The sequence below is a fragment of the Polyodon spathula genome, chromosome 11 (assembly GCF_017654505.1).
Source record: "Polyodon spathula isolate WHYD16114869_AA chromosome 11, ASM1765450v1, whole genome shotgun sequence".
Lineage (NCBI taxonomy): Eukaryota > Metazoa > Chordata > Actinopteri > Acipenseriformes > Polyodontidae > Polyodon > Polyodon spathula.
In genome coordinates, this window is record NC_054544.1 from 22,618,451 (window position 1) to 22,638,710 (window position 20,260).

At 38.6% G+C, this 20,260-nt stretch overlaps 2 protein-coding genes across 4 annotated transcripts in view; one reads left to right on the plus strand and one right to left on the minus strand.

The window, feature by feature from the left end:
* si:ch211-227n13.3 lies at positions 1–15,305 on the plus strand. 2 transcript variants are annotated; one of them, XM_041263591.1, is made up of 5 exons: positions 1–103; positions 5,687–6,297; positions 7,937–8,012; positions 9,396–9,509; positions 11,210–15,305. In XM_041263591.1, exons 2-5 carry the CDS (start codon positions 5,724–5,726, stop codon positions 11,724–11,726), a joined length of 1,281 nt encoding a protein of 426 aa, XP_041119525.1. In that variant the 5' UTR covers positions 1–103; positions 5,687–5,723; the 3' UTR covers positions 11,727–15,305. The 2 variants fall into 2 exon arrangements, with proteins under 2 accessions (XP_041119525.1, XP_041119524.1); XM_041263590.1 differs by lacking the exon at positions 1–103 and adding an exon at positions 4,434–4,630.
* The window catches only part of LOC121322947 (basic leucine zipper and W2 domain-containing protein 1-A-like), a 17,157-nt gene continuing 11,588 nt past the window's right edge, over positions 14,692–20,260 (minus strand). For both annotated transcript variants that reach the window (XM_041263592.1, XM_041263593.1), the window contains 2 exons: positions 20,010–20,132; positions 14,692–15,442 (listed from right to left, as the gene is read on the minus strand). In XM_041263592.1, coding sequence (XP_041119526.1) covers positions 15,408–15,442; positions 20,010–20,132 — 158 coding nt within the window. In that variant the 3' untranslated portion in view covers positions 14,692–15,407. The remainder of the gene's footprint in view (positions 15,443–20,009; positions 20,133–20,260) is intronic.

Sequence of the window (20,260 nt, forward strand, 5' to 3'; positions counted from 1 at the left end):
GGTGCGCCAGAGACTGAGCGAATAGCAGTGACTTCACCCAGCCAGAACGCGAACCTGCGGTGTATAACCCATCCTGCACAGCACACGGCTGTGCTTGTACCAGGTGAGACGCTCGGACACCGCCCCGCCTTGGGAAAATACACATATAATGTAAAGTGACTCAAGCAAGGCTACATTTTTTTAAGCAAAATTAAGTTACATTTTTTTTTTTCTGTTTCGCTTTCTGTTTCGCTTTCTGTTTCGCTTGTTTTCCTTAAGTTAGGCACGTATAGCTCACATTTGAACCGTGAGTACCGTCTTTGCCTTTATTATAAATGCTTTCCTGTTAAAAATATACTAATGGTACGAATTTGCATCTTTTACAACAATAACAAAGTCTGCATTTTGTTATTGGTCCGCATGCGTACCTGTGAACCCGTCTAAAAGGCTTTGTCTGACCTGCCTGGCACTTGCAGCATCTGGAACCTCCAACACTGTAATGTTTCCTCTTTAGGTTTCTATGTCCATTACAGAAAGCTATGTTGTGTAAAACAGAAGAAGCCAGGATGATATTGCTAACCTTCTGAGGAGTGTACTGTAGTGTTCTGCCACAGACATCCAAACATCGAAATCACATTTTGATGATTCCAAACGTTCGCTCAATTACAGTACGAGCACATTTAAAAGTACGAGTATATCTTCGGCAGGGGTCGTGGGGTTGAGCAGTGGTCTCGGTAGCCACTGCTTCAGTGGATATCCGTTGTCCTGTCATCCAGCTGAAACACAGCTGTCACGCAAATTAGCAAGGATCAAGAAGTCATGAGCGGAGTTTGCATACATGTTTGTGATTTAGTTGTTGGCATCAGAGATCACACACTACTTGCACGTTGACATAATAGGTCCCCTTACGATTTACGTAGAAGTGCATATTCTGTGTTGGTGTATGTACTTTAGTGCTGCAGGCAAACGATATGCTCTCCACACGTGACCTTCCAGGTCAGCCTGAAGCAGTTGGCAAATGTCAGTGACTGTTTGGCGAAATTGTTACATACATTGTTTATCAGACATGCTCAGAAAAGACGGATGACTGGAGATGTCTCCTCCTCCATTCTTTGTCTGTCCATGTAGAATAATAATAATAATAATAATTTATTTACTTACTTATTAGCAGACTTCCTTATCCAGGACAACTTACAATTGTTACAAAATCACAGTACAATGTATCACATTACAATGTATCACATTAATCCAGTGCACACTCCATGTTTCTTTTATTTTTCTTTACTTTTTTCTCTCTCTGTTTTCTTTACCTGCTTCCCCGGTAGTTTCACTGGTATTTGTAGTCGACCATGTAATTTGCGCTCAGTTTAGACCTGGTTTTCACATGCCCACTGAAATGCAAACGATAACGCTGTTGATGATTTGCTAAATCGCTACATTTGTATTTAAATGAGGACACTCCCCAAGTTCAGCCCATGTCAAGCGCTGATGCTAACTGGCCGAGTGGGCACAAAAACGTGTGTTGCTAAATCACATACAGTGACTCTCAAAAGTATTCAGCCCCCTTAGACTTTTCCACATTTTATTGTGTTACAACATGGAATCAAAATGGATTTAATTAGGAGTTTTTGCCACTGATCAACACAAAAAAGTCCATAATGTCAAAGTGAAAAATAAAATCAACAAATTGTTCTAAATTAATTACAAATACAAAACAGAAAATAATTGATTGCATAAGTATTCACCCCCTTGAGTCAATATTTGGTAGAGACACCTTTGGCAGCAATTACACCCATGAGTCTATTTGGATAAGTCTCTACCAGCTTTGCATATCTGGACACTGCAATTTTTGACCATTCTTCTTTGCAAAATTGCTCAAGCTCCGTCAAGTTGGATGGGGACCTTTGGTGAACAGCAATTTTCAACTCTTTCAACATATTCTCAATTGGATTGAGGCCTGGGCTTTGACTGGGTGACTCCAGGACACTGACCATTTTGTTTTTAAGCCACTCCAGTGTGGCTTTGGCTGTACGTTTTGGGTCATTGTCCTGCTGAAAGACAAATCTTCTTCCAAGTCCCAGGTCTCTTGTAGACTTCAACAGGTTTTCCTCCAGGATTTTTCTGTACTTTGCTGCATCCATTTTGCCCTCTATCTTCACGAGCTTTCCAGGACCTGATGCAGAGAAGCATCCCCATACATGATGCTGCCACCACCATGCTTCACTGTAGGGATGGTGTTCTCAGGATGATGTGTGGTGTTAGGCTTGCGCCAAACATAACACTTAGCGTTCAGGCCAAAAAGCTCTATTTTGGTCTCATCAGACCATAGAATCTTCTTCCACTTGGTTTCAGAGTCTCCCACATGCCTTCTGGAAAACTCTAGCTGAGATGTGATGTGAGTTTTTTTCAACAATGGCTTTCTTTTTTCCACTCCCATAAAGTCCAGTTTTATAAACCACCCGGGCTACTGTTGCCGTTTGCACTGTCGCCCAGCTCAGCCGTGGAAGACTGTAAAACCTTTAGAGTTGCCATAGGACTCTTGGTGGCCTCCCTGACTAGTGCCCTTCTCACCTGGATACTCTGTTTTTGAGGACGGCCTGTTCTAGACAGATTCACAGTTGTGCCATATTCTCTCCATTTCTTAATAATGGACTTTACCATGCTCAGGGGAACAGTCAATGCCTTGAAAATGTTCTTATATCCTACCCCTGATTGGTGCTTTTGAAGAACCTTATTCAGGATTTGCTTTGAATGTTCCTTCGTCTTCATGATGTAGTTTTTGTTAGGAAATGTACTAACCAACTGTGGGACCTCCCAGAGACAGGTGTATTTAACCTGAAATCATGTGAAACACCTTAGTTGCACACAGGTGAACTTCATTCAACTAATTATGTGAAGACAGTTGGTTAGTTGGTTAGACAGTTGGTTGCACCAGAGCTTATTTAGGTGTGTCATAGCAAAGGGGTGAATACTTACGCAATCAATTATTTTCTGTTTTATATTTGTAATTAATTTAGAACAATTTGTAGATTTTATTTTTCACTTTGACGTTATGGACTTTTTTTTGTGTTGATGAGCGGCAAAAACTCCTAATTAAATCAATTTTCATTCCATGTTGTAACACAATAATATGTGGAAAAGTCCAAGGGGGCGAATACTTTTGAGAGCCACTGTAGGTGGGCAAAGTCTGTTTGCCCACACGTGCACCTGATTTTAGTGCGCTAACTGTCTGCAAAAGTGTTTTGCGAATCCTTAGGGGTTTGCGAATGTTGCTAAACAGGGTCCTGAGTCTTTCCTTCACTAGCTTTGTGTTCTCCGCACTAGGGTAGGCTTGACCATGTATTTCAACTGGAACCCTGTTGCACCACAGAGACAGGTGCATGTGAAATCATGAATATTACTTCAGCCCGGTGCTGTTGTCATCAACAACAAAGTGAAATCACCTTCCTTATTGCAAACATTCACAGAAAAGGGAACTTCTTTATTTATGTGGTTATAAATGTTAATTTTTTTTAAATTCATATATTTTGTGTTTTACATAGGGTGTTTAATCTTTACATTTTCTACTAATTTATTAATCATCCAATCTACGACGAATTCATCGACTCATCACACCTGTTTGCTAATGACATGAAATTGTACTGAAAGACAATTACAACTAATAACTTTTATTGACTGTGAACGTTTGGGTTGCAGTGCAAAGTGAAAGCATGACGCAGGTGCACGGTGTGTCATGAAATACATGAAGGGTTGCAGCGCCAGATACCACCGAGTTATTTGGGCGTTGCTATCCTTCATCATGCTTAACCATCTGAGAGGGGCGTGGTCAGTGACAAGAATGAATGTCCCAATAGGTAATAGCGTAAAATCTGAGTGGCCCATTTACTGGCCAGACATTCCTTTTCTATGATGGAGTAGTTGCACTCCCGAGGGAGCATTTTCTTGCTGATTACAGAATAGGGTGCTCTACTCCGTCGACCCGCTGGGACAAAACCACCCCCAGACCACTAATGACTCCTGTAACAAAACTTGTAAGCACGATATATATTTGCTATTAAAATAAATCACGCAAAAGATTACAGATAGGGCTCTCGCTCTCGCTCTCTCTCTCTCTCTCTCTCTCTCTCTCTCTCTCTCTCTCTCTCTCTCTCTATATATATATATATATATATATATATATATATATACATGCGCTATTTGAAAGACGCATCACCACAGAAAGCCAATTCTTACATTCGTGCATAACATGATAATTTATATAAAGTAATTGTCACCCATAGTTTGTTATATTAGTACAGCAAAATACCATATTATATTGTAATTGAAAGATTCTGGAAAGCATATACTCTCTTTCCGATCAATGAAAAAAAAAAAAAAAAAAAAAAAGTCTCTAGGCTTTCCCAGCATTCCCACTCGTGTTGACGTCATATTCCTCTAACAGACAAGGACCAATCAAAACGCGAGACTGTTAAGAGGTGCGTCGCAAAAACCGGCCAAGTGTCATACTTCCGGATTGTTGCCCTGAGTGAAAAAAAGAAGTAATATGAAGATAAAAACATCACAAAATAACCGTTACAGCAAAAAACGATAGCGACATGAAGACTACGAAAACGCGACGCTGTTCGGAGATAGACAACGAGTTTGAAAATCTGTATGTATTGATATTATGACTGATATAATCTCGACAGGGCGCTGTGTGCAGCTGGTTTTTTTTTTTTTTTTTTTTTTATAAATTTATATTCCAACCATATCCAAGGTTGAACCCATTTAATAATTTTAATAGTATATCATGTATATTTTCTATATACCACAGTTCTATAATTTTCCATTAACGAAAACTTTCGTTTGCTTTCCGGATATAAAAGATATTTCACTAAAAAATGTTTTTGTTTGCAACCACCCCCCGCAACCCCCGCCCACCCACCCATAAGAAAAAAAAAAAAAAAAAAAAAAAAAAAAAAAAAAAAAAAAACAAAAAAAAAAAAAAAAAAAAAACATTACTTTCATGCGGCGAATGTGTGGCGTGCATGCTAGGGTAGAAAGAGGTGCTGCAATTACAAACCATTTTAAATCACACAGTTGGTATTTAAAAAAAAAAAAAAAAAAGAAACCAGTGATTCAAATCATAATTTAAGTTTGAGTTTACACTGGTTGTGTGGTATAACTGCAACTGGCATACATGTTTAGTAGGTAGAATGGATTCCATAACTTTGTTTATGCTTCTCTGCCACAAAAAGCCCAGACTCGTTCACACACTGAAGTCATTCACAAATGATACTTTGCTTTTAATGAAACCTTGAGGGACAACACATATCTCTTCTGCTTGCATGCTCTACTGAAAGCTGGAGTTTCCACAAGGGATATTCTACAGATAGAATAAATAGGTTGTACAAAATGAGATCACTATCGCACTAACATGCACTTTTTCATGTTGTTTCTAATTCGTTCATCACAAGGACTTGTGAAACTAGAGATACTGGAGACTGATGTCAGTCTCCCCTTTAAGTGTGAGTTTTGTTGTAATTTAAAGAAAAAAAAAAAGGGATTCATTGCATCTCCTTAGCAGCAGCAATTAACTGAATTATCCCATCACAATGCTATTGTCAGCACTGGCCAGCTCACACAGATGCAGAAGGTTTATCAAATAAACCTCTAGTCTCACATTTATGTTGGTACAAACTTCTTACTTCCTTTTTTTTCCTCCCAGGTACAAGAGGTTAATAAGACCATCCAAAAGCAATGACATGCGCTCTGATGCCTTTAACTACAGCAGACTAGATGATAGGACAGATCAAGGTCGCCTCCTGTCAAGGAGAGCCAATAAAGAAGCAGCAGCAGCAGCAACAGCAGAAGCCGTGTGCTACAGCCCGATCCTGCTACCTGTACGCAGACTCTGGACTGAAGGATCGAATAGCACACTGTCACTCAACAGCTCGTCGTGTTCTAGCAGCCAGGGCTCTCGCAGCAACCTGTCCGTAAACATAGAAACAGAGAACCAAGCGCAACAAGGGAGTGAGGTGAGCATGCACCTCGGCAAGACTGATGAACACAGTGCCTGGAGGGCAAGGAGCCCTGCTGTACTTCCAGTGGAGGTGATCTGCATTTTAGATGATGATGATGATGATGATGATGAATATGAATATGAACAAGAAGGAGAAAGCAAAGATGAGAATGATAACACTCTGTGTGATGAAGATGACTGCCTGTCTGTGCATTCAGGGCTGTCTGATGCAGCCAACAGCCTCTGCACACAGTGTCTAGAGCTGTACTGGAGAATGAGGAGTGAAATTAAGCCAGTGAGCAAGACAATTGATTACGGTATGTGTGTTCACAATCATTCTTTGTGTTTCTTAATGCAATTTCTCAGTTATACCTGGTCTTACACTTGGGTACATGCTGTTTTCTGGGAAACTCCAGTTGCTCCTTTGGTTTCATGTATAAGCATTCCCCCCCAAGCCCCCCCCCCCCCCCCCCCCCCCCCCAAAAAAAAAAACACATGTAAAAGCCTGGGGGCCGTGGTGTTTGGAAGAGGCGGTGTGGTCCAGTGTTTAAAGTGAAGGGCTTGTAACCAGAAGGTCACCGGTTCAAATCCCACCTTGCCACTGACTGCCTCACTTAACCTTGTGCTCCATCCTGCAGATCAGATGTTAAATCAGTGTCCTATTGTAAGTGAATATAATGCACAGTTCACAGCCTACCTCTGTAAAGTGCTTTGTGATGGTGGTCCACTATGAAAGGTGCGATCTAAAAAGATTTTATATATTCTATTGTAGAGCTGGAAGTTCAGGAGCTGCTCTTCAGTTCCAGTTGTCTGATTGATAGAGAATGTGTTACTTGTGGCTGCAGTTGGATGTTGGTTTAATGTAAATATACCATAAACTACAATATTTGCCAGCAGACCCGGTGCTTGTTGGAGACCAGCATTTTTATTAGGTCACTAGCTTCACTTGCTTCATGAGGTCATTGAGAAGCCGCTAACGCACAACCTTGTAGCAACATTGTAACTCAATTTAAACATTCCAGCAACTTTGTTAAAAAGCTGTGTGTCAGTGGGAACTAAGTAACAGTTTTGTTTTATAATTAAATTACATTGTATTGTACACCCTCACTGTATAGTGAAAGTATTATTATGGTCTTTTTATATGCACTGGTTAACAAGGATACGGTATGGAAAACATTGAGAAATGAACAAGCAGAAGTACGAGTTTGTATTTAGAAATGGAATTAGATCTACCATTATTATTATTAATAATAATAATAATAATAATAATAATAATAATACAAACTTCTAAGATGTTTTTAAAAATGAACAATTAAAGCAATAAGTATCATTATCAAAAATAATTTGTTTAATCTCAAACTTGTACATTGTTAATACAACAAAATACATTAAAATACACCAAAGAGGTTTGTATCTGGCCTACTTTCAGCACGCTTAAAATGATCAAAACTTTTAATAACATAATAACTGCATTAAACAAATATGCATTACATGTAGGCCTACCTTAAATTGCGTTTTATGTGATTATTATTTATTAATCGTGAGAGTCGCATTCATCGCTGTCACTTATTAGCAGTTCATTACGCTCAAGCTCCTCCTCATCTTCCTCGGTTTCAATGGAGATGACATTGACCCGGCGTTTATTTACAATATTTGCCAGCTGACCCGGCATGTATTAGAGCCAGGCGATTATTTGAAGTTTTACGGTAGTTAAAAATAGTTTCCTTTATGGCCTGTTAAGGGATCTGTCTGAGCAAGAATTAAACAAATTAAACAAGAATTTGATTATAAGTCGTGATTATCCATGTTGATTTCACCTCCAATTCTCAGCACTATTTTTATATAATTTTACGAACACTGCTGGTAATTTTAAATATACATGTTACCTAATGTTTACAAGTCTTTATCAATGACCTACATACTGTGCTTTTGTTTTTGATCTCCATTTTTAAATAGATCCTTCTTCCTTGTCCTGTGATGAGTGGGTTCTATTGAAAAGGCGCTTACCACGAAGATTTCCACGGACCAGAGGGCAAGTATCATTGTGGAGTCCGCCAACACAGTAGAGTGTGTGGAGCAATACCAGGGGTGTGCTGATACTCAATTTCAGAGTAATTGCCTTTAAGAAGTATCTATCAGCAGATATGAACTACATGAAAATACACCTGTTTATGAGTGTGTTGATTTCAAAACAAGAAAGGCTGTCCTTCCCTCACTTTACAACTGAGTACCAATCAATGGTGTATTTTCCTCTCATTGGGGGTGCTGACATTTTTGCTGCCATACCAAGGCCATAAACTGATAATGAAAATATGTTGCAAAACTAGCAGAGGCAGCTGGCTTTTACCTTAATGTGACCTTTTTCTTAACCCTAACATGAGCTACCACTGTGGAAACTGGGATATGTGTTACTTTGTCAAGCTTAATCCGAGATAACAATTTGACAGGACTATAATCCCACAGTTCACTATAGAGATGATACATGGAAATGATACAGGAAAGTGAAGAAAAAAAATATCATAAGGGTCAAAGAAAGGTAAATCAATCACTTAAAAAATATATATGAGTTTGGTAACGTGTGACTGACTGTGCTTGATTGATACTCTGTAATTGTGTAAACACGGGAAACTGTAGGACCGCATTGTTTTGTGTTGAGTAATTTACGTTTTATTCAAACACCCAAAAGCTTTACATTTCTTAAAGGTAAATACTCAGAAAATATGATCACTGGCACACACTTATTAAATAGTGGTTACCGTGTAACTGTGGGGCAGACTATTCCCAATTCAGACCCCTTGCTCACTAACTATCTTGGTATCTTCAGTAAGGGGGGCTTCATTCCCCTTCTAATAATCAAAAATGTGGGCCTACACAGGATTTGATACACATGTGAGGAACAAAAAAGAAGGGTGGCAACAGACCAGTTAATTTGTGCAGACAATACCTGGTTCTATTAAAAGGTGAAGCAACTTTCATAGTATTTTTTTTTTTATTTTTATTTTTTTTAGGCAAAATTTCCATCTTCTTAAAACTAATTACCAGCAGTGATGTAAATCGAGCAATTTAACATGAGACTATAGACTGATGTTACTTTCATCTACTGATGAGATATTCACAAATATCTCTGTTCTGTTTTGAATAAATAAATAAATGAAAGAAAACAAAATACAGATACATCACTGTTTCCAAAACCTCTTAAGTAACAGATTCTTAATTAAAAAAAGGCTTCACGCTTTTTCGTTCATCTTTAACATGGTTATTTAAGAGGTTTACAAAATGTTTTCATTTGGGACTGTATAGATTGCCCATTCTCTGTACATCCAGTTGTTAAAATGCTTTTAAAATCAACGCAGTTCTATTCAGTAGGAATGCTTTGTGAGGTTGTAACCCAGCATCTCTATATGTACAATTGCAGAAAACTGTGGAACGTTTTGAGGAAAGTAAGGAACAGGAAGGAGAGGCAGGGCCAGTCGGCGTGCGATGGAAACCAAAAGGAAAGGTGCTGCTGGCCGCATGTATTTCTTCAGAGGTAAGGGGAGGAATGGTTTGTGCATTTAAAAAATGTTGTGCCAGTTTCTACTACGTGTGGGACGGTGATCTGATTATTGAGGCATTTGTACATTTTTTTTTTTTTTTTTGTAGCCATATTCTGCTTCCCTGATACAAAAAGCTATGCCCTTTCACACATTGAAATTGTTTACTAATACTGTAAGATTAAGGACACTCTGAGGGACGGCATCTAGCAGTGGACCTTTACTATAGACACTTTCTTATTCTACTGCAGTGGTTCTCAAACACTCTGGACTGCGCCCCCCTTCCTCTGGTCTGTGGTACTTGATGCCTCCCAACCGCCACACACATGTACATATACCGGTTAAAAAATAATAATAAAATAACATGCCACTGACTTTTCTCTATGTCTGTGGTAAAGAGCAAATATAACACTGCAAATTAGTTTATTGATTGCGTCCAATTCTTAACAATGTGCACACCCTGTAGTAAGTCGATAAACAACATACATCACCACATGGCAGTGGACTTAGCTCAATACTATGCAAGCTTACAAGGCACCAGTCAGAGGCATAGTGCCATCTAAAACATTTGACATGCCAGGAGGTGTCAGTAGTAAGTTTTGCTTCAAGTTAATATATATTGTGATAGTGGCTGTATTTTGTTCAGGGTTTTCACAGTAATGGACTTGGAGACTTCCAGTTGTTTTCCAAACCAATAGTGTGTTTTATTTACAGTGCATAGAGAAACCAGAGTAAACAAACCAAATAAAAGCCTAACTCCTTCAAGGAGTGCCAACTAAACACTTGGATTCCCTAATTAAATGGTTGGGATGGCTAAGCCATTTCCCCAACAAAACCACACAGTAACAATATAGGTTCTCCTGTTTGGGACTCCACAAACTGCAGCTCATCCTGCACAGGTTGTGATGGTTTCTCTCTCTGCTGATGCAAAATTGATGCAATTCTCCAGATCCAAGCACTCAATAATGGCTTCCACGGTTCACACAAACTTCTGCTCATCTTCAGTCAGACCCAGACAAAATAACTTATTTTTGCTGAGCTCTTGAGTAGAAAATTAATGACCACTTTTACCAAATTGTTTACGACCTGAGTGTTGATACACATTGAGTTCTCCAACGACCTCTAGTGGACACTTAGAAATACTGCTAATTCCATTTTGTTTGTACAGAAAACCTGGACACAGTGCTCTGCACATACTCATTCTCAAATACATATATATATATTTTATTACTTTCCCTTTTATTCTATCACTGTGTGTGTGTGTATGTGTATGTTAAGATGTGTGCTGTAAAACTTTTTTTTCCCTGAACCTTCTCATGCCCCCCAGTTTGAGAACACTATTCTACTGAAAGCTACTGGAGTTTCCATAAGGGATATTTTAAAGATAAATAGGTTGTACAAAGTTAAATCAGTATCTCGCTTATGTATCGGGCATCATTCATGTTATTTGCTTTCCAGTTACTTTTTCTTTTTATTCTAATATCTAAATTGGTATTGCCTGAGTTTAGTTTATAGTACTAAACAATTTACCATTCACTAAATATGGCTACATAATCCATGCAACACGAGCACCACTGCCTTTCCTATGAACCGTATTCATGTTTTGAGTCGACTAAAAACTGTGAGGTTTTGCAGGAATCAGATGCAGATCTCTGTGGGGCTGAATAAAGTAACCTTTTTGTTTCGTTTGTTGCAGAAACCTGTTAAGATGTACAAGAAAGGAAAAGTTTGCCAAAGGTAAGCATGCAAAGAAGAAAATAGGAAGGAGTCCATCCTCCAAGGTGAAGTTCAAGAGGGCTAAACAAGAAGAGCAGAGTGATCTGATTTATGAAATTATTGAAGTGAAGGAGGATCACAGGGAACCTGGAGAAGAGCGCAAGACATTGGGAGACCCGCTGCTCATTCAAGACAGCGATGAAGATAACAAAGTGCGCAGAACGCAGAGTTCTGATCTCGCCAAATACAACCGGCCTGCTCGCTTCACCGGACCCCCGTCTGCTTCTCGGTCTGCAAGGAGAGTGACTGAAAGGGACACAGGGAGGAGGGGTACAAGGAAGGAGGGTTCAGAAAGTCTGTTCAAAAGCAAGCCCCCTGCTCCTAGCAGCCAGCCCACCTCATCAGGTAACTTCTCCTGGCTGCGGACAGGGGGCTTCAGGTCCATGCTTGCCAAGCTGGAAGCACCACAGACCACAGTGGTCAAGGAGATCTGGTGATGTTGTGTGCACCATTGCTAAGACCATGACTAGAATATATATATATATATATATATAATAATGTGTACAGTACAGTGTAGGTTGGCTCACTGTAAGCCAGTGGTACACAACTCTGGCCTTTGAGATCCATTTAGTATAGGTCTTTATTCCAAGTATTCCACTGCTTAGGGTCACTTCTTCAGAGTTTGTATGCAGTGGCACTCTTCAGACAGCTGATGGTTCTATACACTGTATTATTATTGTTCAGTTCAATTATTGTTTGAGCGTTTTGGAAATATGCAGAGTACCCAGTTATGAAGTCACGCAAGCCTGGTTTCATAAAGAGCCGAGGCTGGAAAATCTATGAAAGCACTGATGGTAAGTGTACTATTTATTGATGTTGGTGCTTACAAGCAGCTCAGCAATGACCTTATTGCCTAGGTGACCATTAACCTTTGAACTTTCATATATTGTTTGTTTCATATGAGTTAAATATTGGAGGGGTGAAGGCAAACTAAAGTAGTGTTTAGTGAGTGTTGTGGATCTGTCTCATGGTCTACCATGATAAAACAAAGATACATCCCAAAGAAAACCAATGCATAAATGACAGCTGAAATAAACATATTCTACTGTACATTAGTGTTTAACTGTTTTCAATAGGTTTCTGAAGGGGTAAGGGTTTATTTTACTACTGATAATTTTGTATTTTAATATTTTTTACTGAAAGCATGTTTGTCCCAGCACTAATACTATTGTTTTATTATCGGCCCTCTTTAATTGACTATTTAGCAGTGTCTGGGAGTGTCTTTTATTTACACTGGTTTAGGTATCCCATCAAAACTGTAGGAATTCTTTTAAGTTGAAATTACTTTTATTTTCTATGTGCCCTATGTAGTAAATTGTTTTAAAGTACTTGGTTTTTACTTTTTTTTTTTTTTTTTTTTTTTTGCACAGCTGAACTGATCTGTAAAATGTTTATGAATACTGAAACTCACTGTCTCAATGACTGAGTCACTTACATTTTTTTTGAAAGATACTGCCCCATTGCCAACTGAACAGATAACATAGTGGACTGCCTTTGGCGTGCAGTACACCTTGATCTTACTATTATATAAAATTGAACCAATACAAGTATGCAAACATCCATCTTAAATGTACTGGGACTTCTCCATCACCTACAAGATTTTTTTTTTTTTGGAAAATGTGTTGCAGATTTATTACTATTTAGAAAATATAAATAGCCGAAAAATATTGCCACTGCAATGTTTCATATGAGAGATATATGTTGAAATGCCTTAAAATGGTCTTCAAATTTTATTTCAAAAGGAATAAAGCTGTAAATAGGGTGTGCTTTTACTCTTTTTTTTGGGTAGTGGAGAGAAGGCAGAGAGAGATTACAGTAGTAGGAAAATGTATTTGGTTGTATTAATCTTAACACCCTCAGAGAGACAGGCTAAAGATGACCACAGACAATGAACAGTTAGTCTCACACGCAAGAGGAAGTTCCAGGGCAGTTTAAAGGGCATATAATTCAAACTACTCCCCTGTAATCTAGTGCAGGCTAGAGGAATAGAAACTGAACTACCCCCCCCAGTCTAGAAAAGTGTGCTTTTTCCAGTCCAGGGTAGGTGTTCTAAAAAAAACATTTCCCAGGAATGGTAGTTGCCTATTTTTGGGATCTTGAAGAGTTAATTTAACGATCGTTATACTTTTCTAAAACCAAATCAAAATGATGAGACTGCCCTCTTGTGGCAAAAATAAATGAGACGTTGGCCATTTGCTGTTTCAATCTGATTATAACAAAGGGGGATAAGCATTGATCTGCACTGAACTATCCCTGCTACATATTATATACACATATTGTAAACAAAATTCAGTTTATTCTGCCCAATTCTTTTAAATGGGGCCTGTGTAATTATGGATGGTCACCAAGTTCTCAGTTGCACTTTTACATAGAGTTCAGATCACTGCTCACAGATCAGTTTTAGGAGGCAGAAACAGGAGCCTGTTACACTGGTGGACCTTCAAATGCTTTATCTACCCTTGCTGCAACTCCTAGGATTTAAATTTTTTATTACAACCAGTGTGTACAAACTACATGCAGGAGTCATGGGTAATAGACTTAGTACATGCTGAAATTCAGTTTTTGGTGAAGCATTGTTGACACACCTAATTCTGCCTTGGAAAACTTACACAGTAAAAATTACAATTGAAATGACAGGTTGTTAAACTGAAGAACTTTCTAATCAAAGATTTGCATGACTGGGGAAGGATACAGATTGTTCAAATATCAAGTCTATCAAACCCAGTTGACTAGAAGACATGCTGTCTGTGTAGCACTGTAGAAGCCTTTAGCTTACAAAAACAAAACCTAAATTGTACCACTGACAGCCTTTTTTTTTTTTTTTTTTTTAAATATCTCAGAAGGAATGACCACCCTCCACCCTCTGTGAAAGTACCAGAGATGCCACTAAACTACTCCCCCAATTACAGGTTAGAATACAATGTAATCTCCTATACAGACAAAATAATCCAAGCTTAATTTCATTAACACTTTATTCAAACATCCCAAGTCCTTTAGCTCAGATATTAATTGAACAGTAATGGTTGTGAGATTCTCTCATTCATGAGTGAGAAATATATCTCATTCATATAGATACACACACTATTCTAAATTACAATGCATTTGGAGATATTCTTGATTACACAATTTGATTATCCAATATCTATCCAGTCTCAAATTTTGCTGAATGTGGACACATTCTTGACCATTCATCCCAGGTCAAGATGACCAAGTTAGGATAACTCACATGTGGAAGATGCCTGCTCATGTAAAGAGATGTCATTACATGCAAGGTCTTTATTTTAAAATCTTGTGGCACAGGCTTTCCCACAGAAAACGTATTTATTGACAAGTCACTGCCATATGGGGGTCCACTGGAGTTGGAAAGACCCAGGGCCTGGCTAATGAATAGTCTTACACAAGTCCTTTAAATCATCCTTTATTAAAATAACCTATAAATGGGGCAAAAAACAAATCCTGCCACTATTTTAAACCAGGTATGTTGCTTAAGCACAGCAGTGACACATTAGCGAGATCAATTCCATTTATATTCTTTCAGTATTCGAACTAAACCAAGGAGACCAAAACGAAAAAAGTGGGACAAAACCAAAACATTTGTCTGCACAAAATAGTTCAGGGCTTCTTAATTTGGCAAAAATAACAAAAAGGTAGCATAATGTCCAATTTAAATGCCTTTTTGGAACAGGGAAATGCAAGAAATAAACAAGCCATTGTAACTCAGGTTTTACGAATTATATGAAACCCGAATCATAACAGTAATTCAAGTGAGGTGGCACATATGATACATTTATTATGACTTCAGGAGGAACTGAATTTGGGAGAGGGAAGCTAACCGTATCGTAATCTGCAGGATCCTAAATTGGTAATTACACTTAATGAATTTGACAGCGACAGGGAGACATTCACAAGACGCTATATGAGGTGTGAACTTTTTTTTGACATAAAAAAGGAGTTAAAATGAACTTTGGGAAAGCCCTTAATTACATCTAAACATTAGTCAGAAAAACAAGGAGGTAGAATAGAAAAAAAAAAAAATAAAGACAAGCACTCCTGTAACAAACAAACATTCTACAGCTCCTGTTGCTACTTTATTTAAAACGCAAAACCTCTTTCAGGGTTTAATCGCCTTCTTCAGTGTCCGACTCGTCCGATTCTGTGGGGGGGGGGGGGATGACAAAAAAAAACACACACACACCACATTAAAACCACAATCCTTGCTGCAACCTTTGTAAAAGTGTTCAGAATGTAAAAACTTGTTCCCTGCGACATTACAGCTGGAAAGGCAGTTTATATTAAAAAAAAAAAAAAAAAAAAAAAAAAAAAAGGAATTTAAACAAACTGTACTGTCAATGTTATCATAAAAGTATAGTACAAGGACGAGCAATGAGAGGACTACAGTAAATCCCACAGACTTCAGTACAAGACTGAAAACATGGATTTTGGTTGAATGGCTTGTTCATTCAGATGACACTGTTGCACTAATCTATTCTCTTTGAGACAGTTTCTGTGGCTAAAGTCTTGCACATTGTGCCCTTCATCTCTTTGGGCAGAAGTTAGGTGGCAGCTTGCCAGTCTAGGCTGCTGCAATTACACATGTTGACCAGGGATGCAAATAAGTAGTTTTAGCCAAGGTATATTTAAGCAATAGGCAAAAGTTTGTTATTTGTACAAGTTAACCCCTTAGACTGCTGGTCTACAGAGAATTCTACTGAAAGTGCATGAAACACCACAGCATCTTGCAGGGTTCGAAATTAAAACCTGCCAATAGCGGGTTAGTTTGGTCTGCAACGGGTAAATTTCACATGTCAGTGGTGAGTAAGTTTTTGTACACTGAACACTTTGAATGCCAGTGGCTCTGTACCTTTAATAAATAGAAGCTGTTGACTAACAACCACCACCTGCAAAAAAAAACTGCCACCCCAACTTCTGCTTTCGATTGGTCTATTTAATACATTACACCCACCCCTCGCTATACTGCAGATTCAAATACATTGTGGTCCTGGAGCTGGCTCCCCATTTTTACTGTCTAACTGCATATGCCTTAGCTGCAATGTACATAGGCACTTAATTACTGTTTTACTTCATACTACACAAACAATATACAAAAATTAAAAACCAAGCATTAATATCGTACTGTTATCATGCACACGCATTGCACTATAACAAAGCAAATTAAATAGATACTAGAAATGGTTTTTATTTTAGACAACGAGGTGTTCGTGTGGCAGCAATGTACTAGCAAAAGAAACAAGGCAGCGACGTCAACTCCCTAGCAACAAGCCTACTATGTTGTTGGGAATAGTTTTTTTTTTTTTTTTTCCCCCCCAAATGAAGCGGACTTGTGCATTTGAGAAAGGAGAGGAAGACTCACGAAATTAATTGGAGACTGAAGTTTGCGAAGCAATTATCCTCCGCTGTACAAATTAAAACTGGTGTGCTGCTTTTTATAAGAAAAATGAGAAAAAGCAGGTTATGTAGAGGATTTACATTGGACTCCGACGCACCCGATAAAATGAGAGAGTGGGAGTGGTTGCACAGTATTTGTTAGCCTATTTGATTTTCTATGGGTCTCTCGCTATATAGCAGCCCTTGATATATAGTAGATTTATTTTGGACCCTGACACCCACGACGTTGACGTTACTGACAACCGAACAAAACAGAAAAGGAGGTGGTGCTTGCGTTATACTAGGGCTAGTTTTCTGTGCAGTTTGTCAGCATCTCTCGTTTAACCCTTTGCGGTCCACTTATTCAGCGCCCGTCAGGTCCAATTTATTTGTTAAAAAGTGAATACGTATTTTGAATAAAGGTTTAAACAAAAAATTGTTTTTTGTTTTCCCCCCCATAAGGGGGGTGTCAAACCTTTTTTTTTTTTGTATTGTCCTATGAGGCATCACGTAGAGGTTGTTTTTCGGGGTGAGGGATAAGTGACGTACATAGTGTATGGAGAAGTCACTCTTCAAAAAGTGGTTTGAGGAAGTTTTACGCTACGTTTCAGTAAAATAATGAAATTGTCAGTTGTTTTCGAGACGTTTACAGTCGCGCTATAAGAACCTCGAGACCTACGCCGTCATCGGTGCGGCAGTAGCCATCGCCCGTGTTCTCTGTGGTGCATAACTAGTAATAAGTGGGTCAGATAAACCATTTTTTTTGTCTTCTCTCTCCGCGAGGATTGATTAACTGCCAGAAGAGACGCCTGGCTGTGTGTCCAGAAAGGACCTAAAAGGTGTGCTTTGACAGGGTTCGACAAATCGGACCGGAAAGGGAAAATTGTATACTCCAACATAGAACCACAAAGGGTTAAGAATTGAGGTTAGTTTCTGATATTTACTTAGAGGATTTTTACAAACAGCATCCGTTAAGATAGTATAAAAATATTATTGTATGTCATTCTTTAGATGTAAATAACTTTTCAGTGCAAGTTCAGTGTCTCCATGTGAAGAGCATAGCAGGCAGCTCGAGTGCCGCGGGAAACTTACAAGTTTGAAAACTCCCCTCGGACGTCTTGGGCAGTACTGCCTTTATCTCCGCGATTATTTTTTACAAATAAAAATGCTACCACAGAACAGCAAAAACAGTTCGGAACTAGAGTTGCTAGCAACTTCAGTTTCCAGTGCCAGTACCAAAACACTTTAGCAAATAGTGCAGAATGCATACATGGGTTACTATGGGTTCCATAGTAACCATGAACACATCTGCATGCAAATCATTTCACATCTGCCAAGATTGTACAGATGTTTACCCAGTTTTCTAATCAAATAAAATGCACTCCCTTTACAACCAACCATTTTATAACCTGCGAAGTAGGGAACATGTTATCCTTTTGTACAACTTATTTATAGATATTCAAGGGTATATAAAATCACTTTGTAAATAATGCAAAATGTTGGTGAGACAACACTGTTTTCCTGTACAATGGCATGCAATGTATTAAGGCCAATTTATATTCCATCGCTCGACTGTCGCTGAAGAGCAAGGCAACCTGAGATCATCGCCGTCGTGTCGCCGTGCAGTTTATACTTTCTACCAGCAATCGCCCTGCTCAAACTGCATTCGTTGACAGTTCAAGTCAACTGAACCTTGACCTTGTCGCTAGTTATTATAACACCAAAACAAATGACTGGTTGTTTGTCAAGAAGCTGCTCAGTGTTCATCACTGCATATATGCAGTCAACACAGCCGATTATAAAAGATCAGATTAAAAAGGAGAACACATAGGTATCAATTGCTGAACAAATGCAATCAACTGGAGTATTTTAACCTCACTGAAAGTATAACCGGTCAAGTTTAATTTTTAATACAGCAACTGCTGTTTTAAAACACATTGCATATTACGAAGTGCCCCAGGTCTAACAAATCCTATACAACAAGATTAATTACTTTTAAATTTAGCATAGCACATCCAATATTTTCTATAATAAAAGTAGTATTTCTGTAATATTAATATTTTGCTAGTAAACTAATACAACCATGTTAAAGTAAACTTTTGGTGTTTAAGGATTTTGGTGAACTTACTATTTACTGGAATCTACTGTATCTTGAACTGACTTGTTTTAACAGACCAGGTCTGAAAATTTTCCCTCTCCAGTCCGATGTTGGACCCTGTACAACATCAAAAGGACGTAAAGCACAGGTCTCTAGTAGTTTTCTCCAGAAAAAAGCAGAGAAAACCTTTTAATGCCCAAGTGAGACCGATGCGAGCCGAATGAAAAAGGGGGGGGGTGATGGGGATGTATCATAGCCCCATGCACTATAGAGAACACTGACAAACAAAAGGAGATAACTGCTTAAAGAATGACTGATATTCGCAGAGCTTTGAGATGTTAGTAATAAAATAATTACTTGGATCGCACTGAGGTGTTTGGTGATAAAACAAGTGATCAGGAGAGAATTTCAGTATGCACATCTATAAAGAGGTATGCGAAATACAGCAAACAAGGGGTGGGGCTTCGCTGGAGTGTCCTTTTGTGATTCAATACCTTTTAAGCCCGTTTTACTTTTAAACAGCTTTTGTAAAAGTGTGTGTGAAAATATAGGACCCGATGCGCCTGACAAGTGCTGAATAAATGGACTGTAAAGGGTTAAAGCTTGTAAAAACATAGTAAGCTAATGCTTAGCAGATCCTCAAAGGTGACAATAGCTTTTTTTTTTTTTTTTTTTTTTTTAAATATAGGGCCAATAAACAGAACTGTCTAAATCTAGGAATAACAAAACAAGCAAGAATATCTATGCACTACATTGCTGATGTAGAAAGGCAGCAGCTGCAAGAGAAAATAAAAAGGTGCAAAGTTCCTGTCAGCGATGTCAGACGGTTCAATCAATAACAGTCATAGAAGAGAAGCTAGTAAATGTACTATTCTGCCAGAAAGGGCTGGTGCAGTCTGTGGAGAGGACAGATGCCCAACATCTCAGACGCTTTATCTTCATTCGTGAGGCAGATTGTTTCAGACCCTGTTGAGACTGCTCATAAAAAGTGATGCTTTTTTAAATTTTTTTTTTTTTTTTTTTTTGCTGTCGTCGCTCCCCCGCCAGAATGACGTTGCCTGGTAAAAATGTATGGCCAGTGGATTTTTCCCCATCCACTAGCCATGGTGGCTAGTGCATGGAGAAGTTAATTTCAAGCCCTGACCTTGTGTAAAACGTCCCTTCATGGAATACTACTATACAGAAGTTAAAAGGATCACAAGCATCATTGTTCGCTTTCAATACAAAGCCTACATACCTTCTTCTGCATTTTTGAGCCACTCAACAAATTTCTTCATTTGCTCTAGGAAAACGCTTTTTCCTTTAGCAACGTGGGCATCGGTGTACCATTTCAGAATAGCTTCTTCACTCAATACGTCCGCTACCGAAGGGGAAAAAACAAAAAAGGACAATTAAGCAGCTCAATTAGTTCATGTAACTTCAGCTTAATTCAAATAGAACAGTGTGACAGAAGGCTAGATGCAGTGCTTTATTAATGAATGGTACTTC